We start from the raw sequence: 12,852 nt of genomic DNA, 5'->3' as shown, positions 1-12,852 counted from the left end.
TTTGCCGTTTAATTTTTCTAATTATTAAATTTCCTAAAAAATATCTGGTTTAATTTCCGTTGTTTTTAAAAACTTTCATTTTATTAATAACGGTAGATCTATACTTACGACATAACGACTGTTAACTCTAATGACGGAAATGTTAACCATGGTTAAACTATAACCCTACGTGGTTAATTAGAGGGAACTAAAGACATTGTTGCCCTCTTCTTCTTCCCCCAAATCGATTTCGAATTTTAGAACCCTAGAACCCTAAAAGCGATTTTTCTTCTCAAACTTCAAATCTCGAATTCCTTTCATTGCGATGATAGTTGCCGTCTAAGTAGTTGCGGTTCTGATTGATTGTGTGGTGTGTTCGTTGCAAGAATCGAATGAGAGATGAGGTATGAAACCGTTGTTAATTTCAATTGTAATATTTAGGATTATAAGGTTCTAAAACTCAAAATCGATTTAGGGGAAGAAGAAGATGGTAACAATATCTTTAGTTCTCTCTAATTAAGCACGTGGAGTTATAGTTTAACCATGGTTAACATTTCCGTCATTAGAGTTAACAGTCGTTATGTCGTAAGTATAGATCTATTGTTATTAATAAAATAAAAGTTTTTAAAGACAACGGAAATTAAACCAGATATTTTTTAGGAAATTTAATAACTAGAGGAATTAAACGGCAAAAAAAAATTAGATGGCGTATTTTTCGGATTTTTTCCCAATATTAAATTAAACAAAGTTTTTTTTTCATTTTTTAATATTCAAACAAAAAAACAAAGTTCTTTTCAATTTGGTAACGATTTACAAAATTAATTTTGAGAAGCAGGAAATGATTTAAGATTTTTCCTTTTATTCGTAGATATTGGATTTTCTTGTTTCATAAGTGTTAAAAGTGAGTTAATTATAAATAAATATTTTAATTTGTTTTAATTTAAAAGAAAAGGAATACCAAGTGGCTCAATCAAAATTCACATGATTTGGTTGTTTTGTTGATATAAACTCGACACTCTCACATAATATTTCAAATTGAAAATATTACTTTTGAACTGGCAAACTATATTAGTTTTTTTATAAAATTATATGAACTTCTATCTTTTTGGTTTTTTTTTGTTTTTCACTCATCAATTTAATTTATAGTGCTAGATTTCATACTAACGTTTCATTTTTAGAGAATTTAGTTAAATGGTATTTTAATTTTTTTTTTTTAATATATTTTACTTCCAGTTAAATATGATTTCTTTTGAGGATCATTTTTCATTTTGATTAAATCACAAAGACCAAATTTTTGTAATTAAGTTCTTTTTGTTTTCAAAAACCTTAAATCATAACTAAAATAAATATTATATTGATCTTTACATATTCATCTATTGGATCACAAAACAAAATAGACTTTATAAATAGAGTTTATAGACTTTATAAAATAAAATAGACTTTATAAATGGATAATTATATTTAAATATTATACTGATCATATAAATTATTTAAAATGATAAATGAATATCATACCAGATATCATACCAATTAGGTGATACTACCAGTTTCGCACAAAAAAAAAATTATTACTACAATATTTAGAATATATTTTCCATATCTACCAGTCACAAGTCCCTATGACCTAATCACAACTTCATATTTAACTAGCTCTTGAGTGGTTCAGCTTCATTTTTTATTTCATTGATGAATATCAATTTATTAAAAACCACAAAAACAACAGTTCAATGGCATTTAACTATAATGTAAGTCCTACCCAATAATTCTACATTAATTCATTTCTCCTATTAAACCATGGTCCTATATTCAGAAATTTTGTCCAATGGGTTGGTTTGTCCATGAGTTCAAAACCATGTTTTTTTTTCTTTGCAAATTTGCTTTAAAAATGGATCAAATGATGGGATCAAGGAAAATTGAATTCCAATTGTGTTGTCTTTATCATCCAATCCTAACCCAAACTCTCCTTCTCAAAGAAGCGTAGCCTACTACATATATAGTTACACCACAACAAAATGGGCATTTTTGTTCCGTGTATCCAAAGCAACACAAATAGAAAAGTTCATCAAAATGGGACTTTTAAGGTCCAAGTAAATTGTAAGCCTTTCAACGTTTGTTTACATCTCGACATTGTCCCAGTCAAACGATTTCCCTTCTAAATTGTAATCTGGGTGTTGCATTCGGTTCTTCGCCAATCTGCTCATCACAGCAAGCCCTGATAGTACACATATTATTAGATCAAGAACCTTCAACATTTCGTATCAGCAGAATCTTAAGAATAGCGTTTACCTTCGACCATTTTGTAAAGAGATGGCCACCACCGCTCTCTAGAGATGTTACTGTGGTTAAGAGAGTCTTCAATCTCTTTATCATACTTCCCTTCAAGAACACTGCGTAGAGTGACGACGGCGTCCTTTGTTCTCTTCAAAACACTGCTATCATCTTCTATCTCAAGGCTCTCAAGGTCGTTGTGAGATGAAGTGAGGCTCACAGCCAAAGCAAACTGGGCAGCTGCAGCCCAACGGGAAGAAGCTTGCCATTTCCTCTGACCTTCTAAAGTTTGTGATGATTCATCTTTTATACGTTTGTTCTCAAGTACTATACTACGTAAGTACTCAGCATTTGCAGCTCCTGTACTTTGAACCATCTTCGAGAAAGAACTTTCTCCGTTGGAAAGAAGATTCTCTGGTGTACTGAATTCCTGAACCTGAGGTGTTACGAATATCAATTTTTATATTAGTTGAAGACATAAAGCAGATCTCAAAAGTAGGGTTTGATTGATGCAAATAGTGTAGGACATGAAGTCTGCGTACTTTTCCAGAATCAAGGACGAGAACTTTGTCACAGTCGATGATAGTATTGAGACGATGAGCGATGATTAGCATCGTGCATGACTTGAATTCTTCTCGGATGGTCTTTTGGATGAGAACATCAGTTCTAACGTCAACAGCAGCAGTTGCTTCATCAAGAACAAGTATCTTAGATCTCCGCAACAATGCACGTGCAAGACTCAACAACTGTCTCTGTCCAACACTGAAATTCTCTCCTGCCTCAGATACCTGATCAAACATTTTGAGTTATTACCGAACACAAGAGACTTTCTAAAGGGAAAATGTTTAACTGAAGTACCTCAGCATCAAGACCAAGAGGATTTCTGCGTATAGTATCTTTCAAGTGTGCTCTCTCAAGCGATTCCCAAAGATCCGCATCATTGTGTTCACTAAATGGGTCAAGATTAAATCTCACAGTACCTAGATACAAACGACAATATTAGTATTCTTTTGACTTTTAAGAAAGATAAAACATCAGAAGCAGTCGTTTAAAAAAATAAATACCATAAGCAATGGGAGACGTACCTGAGAAAAGAACTGGCGCTTGTGGTATAATTCCGAGCACTTTACGTAGGTCCATCAGTCCAAATCTGCCAATGTCACATTCATCGATCAAGATCCTTCCTTTTTCCAGCTCCACAATCCGGAATAAGGCATTCAAGAGGCTTGATTTCCCAGCGCCTGTCCTTCCAACAATTCCCACCTTATCCATTGGAGAAATCAAGAACGAAACCCCATGAAGAACAGGAGGTAACTCAGGGCGGTAACGAAGAATAACATCCTCAAATTTGATGGATCCAGATGATGGCCATCCGGGAGGTGGACGATTGTTTTCAATGACCAATGGAGCCTCTGATGGTATCTCGATATAATTTCCAACACGCTCAACTGAGTTTAAACTATTCTCAGCTAGACTCGCGAGTCTCAGTACAGCTGTTAAGGAGCTGGTGATACTTAAAGCATAACTGAGAAGCAAACCCATCGTAGATGCAAATGCTTGTTGGTTCTCTGCCCTTCCATTTTGCATGACGGCTAATGACGCAGTCAACCAAACCATGAGACCTCCCAAAACTTCCAAACGGATTCCCAGCCACCGATTTGCAGCCATGTTTACAAGTGTGAATCTGATGTTATTATCCATTGACCTTCCATTGATCTCAGCCATCCTATCATAAGCTTTATAAGCACGGATACTAGATAGTCCATTCAATGCCTCTCCAAATTGAGCATAAACCGGCGATCTTGTAGTGGAATCCATACGTTTAATTTCACGAGATGTGTTCTACAATAAGGAGAAAACAGGTAATATGATTGGATTTTTTTTACTGACAGTTAAAATTAGAGGACTGATGTACCAAAGACGGCCACACTTTTATAATCATGAAAAACTCTTCAAGTCTAATGTGAAAAATGCAGAAAATAATAGAAGAATTAAAACTATCAGTGTTCCTTTTGGTCTCAGTTTTCGATGTCTCAATCTGTATTCTTTGAAAGATGTATGAATTGAGAAATCATTGTGTCTAAAAGGTATGTTACCTGGTAATATAGATAAGCTCCATAGAACACAATCAACAGTGGCATGATGGCCCACAGGGACAGTGTGCTAACAATGCCAATCAAGATAACAGTTGAAAGAAGCTGTGCGATTGAACCCATAAACATGTTTACAAAGACTGCCACAGTTCGATCAATATCACCCATATCTTTTGCGAATCGATTGATTATCCGTCCTAATGGATTGGTTTGAAAAAAGACCATTGGAGCCCTTAGTATGGAACCAAGCATAGCATCATGCATCTTTTTAGCTGCATACAGACTGGACATAATCAACCAATATGAATTGATCAATGTCACAGAGACCTGAAAAAACAAAAAGAAATAAGTCTTAGCACAAACATTTTGCTCTCTGTATCCTTTTCTTCTCCATTTTTTTCCCAATACTTTGGCGCAGAAGAAACTAGGTGTACATTTATTCTTAACTGATCTGCCTTTTAATGTTCAGTTATATATTATTATGCGATCATGAGTCTTTAATATAACGACTCAAACATTTACCAAATGCAACTCATACCTGTCCAAAAGAAAGAAGCGCATAGACAATATTATAGAATAGGGGTCCATGAGTCTTTGGAGTTCCTGCATCAGTCCACTCACTCAACCAAGTGCTGCTTGAAACCCGAAATACTTGAGTCAAGACGTAGCATATAAGGAGCATCATCACTACCCCTGCACCGCCAAGTGCATTCTGGTACCTGGAACACCTCAGTACTCTCATTAATATGGCCTTTAAATACGAAGCTTAGCAAGGAAACATGACTAGGAGGTGTCAAACAATTTATAGAAAAAAAGACGTCACAGATAGATTGACATATTGCTGAACCAATAAGAATGCGCCATATTTACTGATATTCCACTATGGGTAGAAAATAAATAGGAAAAGAAAAACCGCAATAACACCAAAAGAAAGAGCAAAATTCCAAACGCCAACTAACCTCTCCAGGACTTTCCAACTCACAACTCCAGTTTCACGTTCTTCTCGCTTGACAAGCACAGAGTTTCCTGCTTTGGATTTCTTTGTCTCGCTTCCATCCTTCTGCACATTATTAGTGTTTCCATTCTCAACTGGTCTTACAGACGTTTGATCTGCTTCAGCTTCTCCACTTTCTTCTGAATATTCTTCAACCTTCCCTGCATTTTCCATTAACCTCTGGAACAATGGGCCACTATTGCATAATTCTTCATATGTTCCCTCCTCTTTTATTGTTCCCTCATGGACAAGTAGAATTTTATCCACTTGTGATAGGAAGTGGAGCTGGTTTGTAACAAGTACTCTCGTTTTGTGTCCTAGTTCTCTTTTTATGCATTTTTCAAAAACCTATACATAACAGCCAGTTCTAAATATCAGGTGGCAAACAATAAGAATATTCATGCAGATTGGAAACAAAAGTTATAGAATTCAAGATTTGCAAGATTGAAAGATAACAAGTATTGTTCTATCTGAAAGAGTCTTTGGCTAGTTTACCTGCTGACCAACATGCGCATCAAGGGCACTCAATGGGTCATCTAAGATGCACACATCGGAATTTGAGTAAACAGCCCTAGCCATAGAAACCCTCTGCTTTTGTCCCCCACTGATGTTAACACCTCTTTCTCCAATCTCCGTGAGATCACCACCCTATCAATCAAGAGAAAGAATAGGAAACAAACTTAGATGCCTGAGAACTTGAGGAGAGAAGTCCATGCTATCAATGGATCTGATGCAATTCTCAATTTTTTACACCAACAAATGTTAATTTCGATTCACCTAAGGAAATTTATGATGCACATGGTAAAGGAATTCTGCACAAAACTTACGGGAAGTAACTCAAGGTCATGCGTCAGTGCTGTCACATCAATCACCCTTTCATATTTTTCTTGGTCAAAAGGAGCCCCAAACAATATATTGTCACGTACCTACGGATGTAAATTACAATCATCAGCTCAAAATTACTTAGAGATAAAACACTAGTAAAACCAACCAGAATCTGCCTGTCCGTATCTAAAACCACATATTATTAGTATCATGCCAAGAGGATAATTTGACATTTTCGCAGTGAGAACCATACTATAAACACAGCAGCATATATGAACTTACTGTTGCGTTAAAGATCCATGAAACTTGTGGAACATAAGCGACTGATCCTCTAAGAGTAACTGTAGCATCAGATCTTGCAGGAAGTTCCCCAAGCATAGCAGATATTAGGGAGGTTTTTCCTTCTCCTGTACTGCCAACTACCGCAACTAGGCTGCCAAGAGGTATGTCCAAGTTGATGTTTGACAAGGTTGGCCTATCCGCCTGCATATGTATACTTCTAGCTCACTTTTTGTACTTCAATGACAATATGTAATAACGAAAACTAGAAGACGTAAGAACATGGGATCAAATAGACAAAGAAGACCTTTGGATCCCAGGAGAAGTATCCATTTCTTATTGAGATAGCTGGCTGTCCAGGTACAATGGGAGGATTCGGTAAGAGAACTCTCTCTTCCGTCGATAGTACCTCCTCCAAACGGTTCAAGGATACATTAGCATTTACCATCTACAAAAGTAAAACTTGGTCAGCATCTGCAAAAAAAATTTATGACAAATGACTGTTCAAAAAGAGGTAGAGGTTAAATATAAAAAGAACAATTAGAAGCAATCATTACTACTGATGTCATATTTATCATACTGGACATGAATACAAGGTTCAAGAAACACTTTTGGAAAGTCACCTGAGTTATAATGTTCGGAAGCATAAATAAAGGAAAACGAAGCACAGAGAATAGAGAAAGCGACGTAAACGCTCTTGCAGGTGTCAGATCTCCTCCAAGCAATGAGAACACACCAAATGAAACAACAGTCACGAAGACAGGAATGCTGTTTAGTATGAACATATTAAACTGCAGAACAAACAGAAGACCAAAAAATGAGTCAGAAATTAACATCAAAGAGGAAATCGAAATACATTAATGCAATATATGTTAAGAATGCTGCTACACATGGCCGCGACAACTGAAACAATGTTCACTGAACTAGAGAAGTAGAGAAAATGCCCTCAACACATCTTGATTCTTGATGGATACCATTCTCAAAATGGTCAAAGGCATTTAATTCGACGAGCAGCTTGGATTTGTCTTTATATACATACTATCAGGAGAGCGACCAGTATATGACCAAGACAACTATGCACACTATGTATACAGTCTATAGAATTAGAAGCAATTAATATAACAGTCACTGCACTCAAGCCATACCGCTGACAGGAGTTGTGCTTTTCGGAACCAAGATAATTCATCATCACGTACAGTTTGAACCTTGGACTGAAAACTGTTTTCCCAAGCATAACACCTACAGTGTATTGGTTTAGTGAGTTAAAACATTGCCTCAAACATCCAACTATGCAAAAAAGAAACATCAGGTTCCAATATATCATACTTCACTGTGTCCATTGCGGCTAAAACCTCATTCATTAGGCCAATTCTCTTGTCAGTACGCTGCAACCCTTCTTTTGTTAACTTCTGTGTTTTGCTTATAATAACAGTCTGGTTATGAAAACAAGAAAATAAATCATAGTCATTGATCTGAAAAATAATTGAGATTGGAAAACAAACGAGAAATAAGCACTCAAAATCAAAATAACAGAGATCATGAGGAATTATAAAGATATAAGAACCTGTATAGGGAACATAAGAACAAGAAACAATGCACCGATGATTGAGGCAACACCCAATTGTTGGTAGAGGAGAACCAGCGCTACAATTATACGAAATGGCGCTGACCACATGGTATGAAGTGATTGGCAGATTTGCTGTCACAAACAGGAGAAAATTAGGAATAAGAACAGCTATCAGCTAGGTAAACACTTCGATTTCAAGCCAAAGCTTAGATAAAAGCATTGTCCAAAGTTGTAGTAACCATCAGACAAGTTGTAAAGAGAACGCTATTTTTTTCTTGAATTAATTTAACATTATATTCAAAGAAAAAAAAAAAAAGCATTGTCCAAAGGTAACTTTTTGCCTACATATCAAGCAAATTAAAGTTTATTGGCTAATCAAGGAAAATCCAACTCCTACAACCGCATTGAAAGAACTCTTAGATTCCTATGATTGGCTTTCAGATTCAGTCGATAACTTACAGGAAGAGGATTGTCTTGGTAAACAGCATTTGAGACTCATATTTTGAGGAAGAGGATTTACAACTATGCAGTAAAAAATAATATTGAAAAATAGACAAAGCTAAGGAAGGAAAAGGCAACAAAGATATATACCTGCAGCGACTCAGCATCAGTCGTCATTAAGTTCGTTATTTTTCCTGTTTGAAACTTCTTACGGCCCTCGTTAGTTAGCCTCAACGATTTTCGGAACACAGCAGCAATCTATTAAGGGAGGAAGTCATCAGCAGAAATAAGCAATCTAAAAGCATCTGTTATAGTTTTCAACAGACAAATCAGTATATATTTTGAATGAAAACATGAGAAGCATAGCAACAAAAAATAAAAACTAAGTAGCACAAGATAATTGATGTGAAACTTCATCTTACCAGTGCAGACCTTAGCCGGTAACCAACACGCATCACATTTTGGAAATATTGAGCTTCACATAGAACCCCCAACACCTGAAATTGTCAAAATCAACATAAAGCGCTTAAGGCGTCTCTTGGTCAAAGTCTCACCCTGAACTACCACACAAAACCCCTTAAAAAATGCAAAAGTATTAACAATACAAAAACTACCAACTCTCGAATCCGACAGAAAATATACCCAGCTGCCAGCTTTAGAAAGTAAAACTGGAGCTACAATTCGTAGAATCTACCCTAGGTCAATATTACCATGAAGTCCTAGCAAGAGAGAAAAGAGGCCACAGAAACAAGAGATTTTGTTTCATATCCCTCCAACAAAGATTGAGAATGCATAGATATTTCCTATGAAGTCCATGCAAGAGATAAAAAAGGAAGGGGAGATAAAAGTTATTTGTTGCATACCACTCCAACAAAGATTGAGATTGCATAGATGTAACCTATCCACGCTGGTTCATTAAGTTGCATTGACTGCAAAAAGTTTCAAGACCACATTAAGAGATATCGTCAGAACATAATATCCAAAGGATGATAGGATTGTGAATCTACCAAGAACGTTTAAACACTAATTTTAGCCAGTAGAAATATGAATCCATCTGAGCAATCCATGTGAATGGCCAAATTACAGAGCATCGTGTTAAACAGGTTCAAGCACAATGTGCACTGGGAAAAGAAAAAAAGGGAAAGGAACAAACCTTTAGGAGCTCATTCAGTAGAAGAGGCCCCACGAATTGTGAACAGTCATTCCCAATCTATGATACAATGTCAAAACACTTAATTAACCAGTTACAAAACACATCATTTAGGAAATATAAGACCTCCGAAGCCATCAATATTATTATATAGACAAAGAAAAAGACTGTTACGGAATAATGTAAAAAAAAAAAAAAAAAAAAAAAAAACAAGAAAGAGAAACAAAAGTACCTTCCAGAACCCACCCCACCAAAACCTACAAAATGCAGAAACAGGTTTCCGTAAGACAAACAGTTCATAAGGATGAGAAATATTTGGCATATTACGACCAGAAAAGTAACACATTTATTATCCTAGTTGACATGCATTAAAACAGTTCATAATGCATTAACAATTACAACCAAATGCTTCCATACATAATTACATATCATGACAAAGCCCAAACAATCAATTCAAGTTCCAAAGATATGAGAACACATGACTGCAAAGATGTTTCTCTTTACCTTCCCCCAAGGCTGCTATTCAGTGCTCTCAAGAGCCACGGTTTGGGCTTTTCTAGTTCCTTATCCCATGACATCTGGAAGCTAGAAAAGGAGATGAAATTATATCACGCAACCATGCCAGTCATAGACAGTATTATAACAAATATGATTTATAAAAAAAATACCTCCTCATGAGAGTTTCAGTTTTATCCCAAGTGTCTAGATGCCATACATCCTTCTCCGTGAGAGGCCGTTTAGATCCCAGAGTCATCAACGGATTCAACCATGAAAAGAAGATTCCTATGGGGTAAAAATATATTGGTAAGGTACATAATAGTCAAAGTTCAACAAATATTGAAGAATCTACTATACAAAATGTTGCGGCTTAGTCAAAGTGATGACCCCTATGCAAAAACTTCGGTCTCACAGTCACATTCCAGTTTTCCTAAGTTCATTTCTATAGAGAACGGAAGCAGAAGTTAAAAAGAAAATACTATAGACAACTCGCTTTTTAGATTTGAAAACACTTATAATGACCGGTTACCAACTATTAGCACTCCATTAGAAATTTATAGATTCAGGGAAATATTTAAGCTCAGAAGAAATTCCAACTTAGATAGGTAGTAAGTGAAAAGAGATCAGAGATGCTGTGGTGATTCTCACAATAAAATAGAAATGCATATAGATAACTAAGTTCAAACGGTGAATGAGAAATGTAGAGTGACATACTGTCAAATAAATTTGCATGCCGCTCAGGACATATATTTTCTCCTCCAGGAAGCTCTTCATACTCAGAATCCTCCGAATTTTCAGTCCCCACTGGGGTGTAACCAGGGTGGGGATCCAAATTAGGGAAATACACAAACAAGAGAATTCCAAATGCAACCTGGATCCAAAAGCCACCCTCAACGTCATTATCAAAAGACAGTTGTATCATCTATAGCCTGATTTAGACACAGCAGATGGTAAAGAGCAGTTTCGAGAATGCAAAAAAAGAGTCTAAATGTGCAAACCTGAACTGCCACCTCGCTTATGTAAAGATACAGTTTAAAACTGCAAAAAAAAAAAAAAAAAAACATGACATATACAGTATAAGTTCATCCTGCAGACCAAGGCAACGACTTTCCATAAACCACATAGATTGCAAATTTACCAACCTGCTATAGTACTCCTTGACTGAAAGAACAAGATTTAACAGCACCATGTCTCCCACAAGGGCGTAAATGACAGCAAATCTGACATACCAACGGAGTTCATGGATATACGTTTTAGTTTCCACAACAGTCATAACCAATGCAGAACCCCAAGCGAAAGCTTCAAGGACCAACATGAACGCCTGCCAAAGAAAGCACAAAACAACAGCATCTTTCAGATAAAACGTACAGAGCAACAAAAACAAAAAACAAAAAAAGAGCAAAAGAGGTGATTACACGAACCTCATACGTAGGGAACCCAGCTCCATCCAAATCCAAGACAGAGATCCTCATAACCAATCTAAACAAAGGCTCACCAGTACCATAAGCAACCAAAAGAGCCAGAAAATAGTTATACCATTTCGACCTCAAGCAGAACTTGACAACTTTGTGATCCTTGGAAGTGAGCCATAAGCGATAAAGACACAGAATCAAGAGAACAAGATGAGAGATGCCAAGCACAAAAGAGTCAATAGCACAAGGAGTGTATCCACCAAATGCATAATCCACTGTTTTTGTCCACACACCATTCGGCACCGGCTTACAATACCAATCCAACGGCTCAAACCCCATCTTCTTCTTCCTCAACACACAATTAAAAGTCCCTCTGCTTTCGAAGTTTATTATCCTCTCAAAACACTACACATCACAATCACAAGTAACTAACAATCCTCCAATCTGCAATTTAAAAAAAAGAATACAGAAATCAATGATTTTGTGGTTATGAACTCAATGAATACAAATGGGGAGAAAAAAAGTTGGGAAAAAGCTATTTGCATTGGAGATAAAACAAAACTTTAATCCCAAAAAAGGAAGAACAGAGACAAGCACCACCCAAAAGTAAGCAGTTTAAAGCATAGATTCTCATAAAACTCTGGAGAATAACAAAAACCAAAAAAAGGTCAGATGGCGCTCTCTCTCTCTCTCTCTCTCTCTATCTATCCATGAACAGTATTGTATTAAGAAGAAATCACGTAATCGATTCGTTTTTAAGATTCACTGTTACAACAGACTTAATCAATCGATAAAAGGCAAGCGAAATGGAGAAAAACGAAAACCTCGAGAGTGCAATCTCGCCGCCGGAGATTTGGAAAAAAAAAAAAAAATCAATCAGGAAAGACGTAAACGGAAGAACCTCATTTTTGGCCGGAGAAAAGGTGACTCTCTCTCTCTCTCTGGCGTAAGCTCTCCTTTGGCAGATTCTGAGAGAAATGAGATTTTATAGAGAAGATGAAAATAAAATAAAAAAAAATGAATGCGTCACTGCTTACACTAACAGAAAGAAATGAAGAGAGATCCATCCATATATATATTTGGAGATTTTTTTGCCCGAAAAGTCAAAAAGCTTTATGAGTAAAACAATCACTACCTTTTTTCTGCTTTTTTTTTTTTTTTTTAATTTTCTTACACTCATTTAAAAATATATAAATTAAATAATGATGATATTACTCCAGATGACTTTATATAATGATTTTATCCATTTTTTAGTATATTTTGAAAATAACAAAGTAATAGTACTAATTGTTTTGCCCAAAGAAAAAGTACTATCTAATTCAATGAGAAAATTTATAATTTATTTA

At 35.9% G+C, this 12,852-nt stretch overlaps 1 protein-coding gene across 4 annotated transcripts; it reads right to left on the bottom strand.

The window, feature by feature from the left end:
• Positions 1-1,877: 1,877 nt before the first annotated feature.
• On the bottom strand, positions 1,878-12,593 carry LOC104743635 (ABC transporter C family member 1-like). 4 transcript variants are annotated; one of them, XM_087483729.1, is made up of 28 exons: positions 12,408-12,593; positions 11,516-11,950; positions 11,237-11,415; positions 11,093-11,132; positions 10,809-10,965; positions 10,265-10,379; positions 10,101-10,181; positions 9,829-9,853; positions 9,600-9,656; positions 9,310-9,375; positions 8,869-8,943; positions 8,597-8,704; positions 8,003-8,137; positions 7,765-7,871; positions 7,584-7,677; positions 7,062-7,229; positions 6,746-6,886; positions 6,442-6,642; positions 6,162-6,260; positions 5,830-5,982; positions 5,300-5,682; positions 4,879-5,059; positions 4,344-4,667; positions 3,333-4,089; positions 3,106-3,227; positions 2,790-3,035; positions 2,266-2,683; positions 1,878-2,191 (listed from the first exon to the last, which is right to left on the bottom strand). In XM_087483729.1, the coding sequence occupies exons 2-28, from the start codon at positions 11,843-11,845 to the stop codon at positions 2,094-2,096; spliced, it is 4,860 nt and encodes a 1,619-aa protein (XP_087339855.1). In that variant the 5' UTR covers positions 11,846-11,950; positions 12,408-12,593; the 3' UTR covers positions 1,878-2,093. The 4 variants fall into 4 exon arrangements, with proteins under 4 accessions (XP_087339855.1, XP_087339856.1, XP_087339857.1 ...); XM_087483730.1 differs by having other exon boundaries at positions 12,331-12,549; XM_087483731.1 differs by having other exon boundaries at positions 10,101-10,174; positions 12,408-12,549.
• Between the last annotated feature and the right edge of the window lie 259 nt (positions 12,594-12,852).

The sequence above is a fragment of the Camelina sativa genome, chromosome 14 (genome assembly GCF_030686135.1).
Source record: "Camelina sativa cultivar CO46 ecotype springtype chromosome 14, ASM3068613v1".
NCBI classification, from domain to species: domain Eukaryota; kingdom Viridiplantae; phylum Streptophyta; class Magnoliopsida; order Brassicales; family Brassicaceae; genus Camelina; species Camelina sativa.
The sequence above is the reverse complement of the archived record's forward strand: the minus strand, read 5'-3'. Positions and strand labels throughout refer to the sequence as shown.

Bases quoted from the DNA above. Each gene is read 5' to 3' on its own strand.
- LOC104743635 (XM_087483729.1), bottom strand. From the start codon at position 11,845: ATGGGGTTTGAGCCGTTGGATTGGTATTGTAAGCCGGTGCCGAATGGT. The intron at 8,944-9,309 runs GTATGCAACAAA...TGACAATTTCAG, and splicing joins TCTCAATCTTTGTTGGAGTG to GTGTTGGGGGTTCTATGTGA. The intron at 4,668-4,878 runs GTATGAGTTGCA...TTGTTTTTTCAG, and splicing joins CGCTTCTTTCTTTTGGACAG to GTCTCTGTGACATTGATCAA.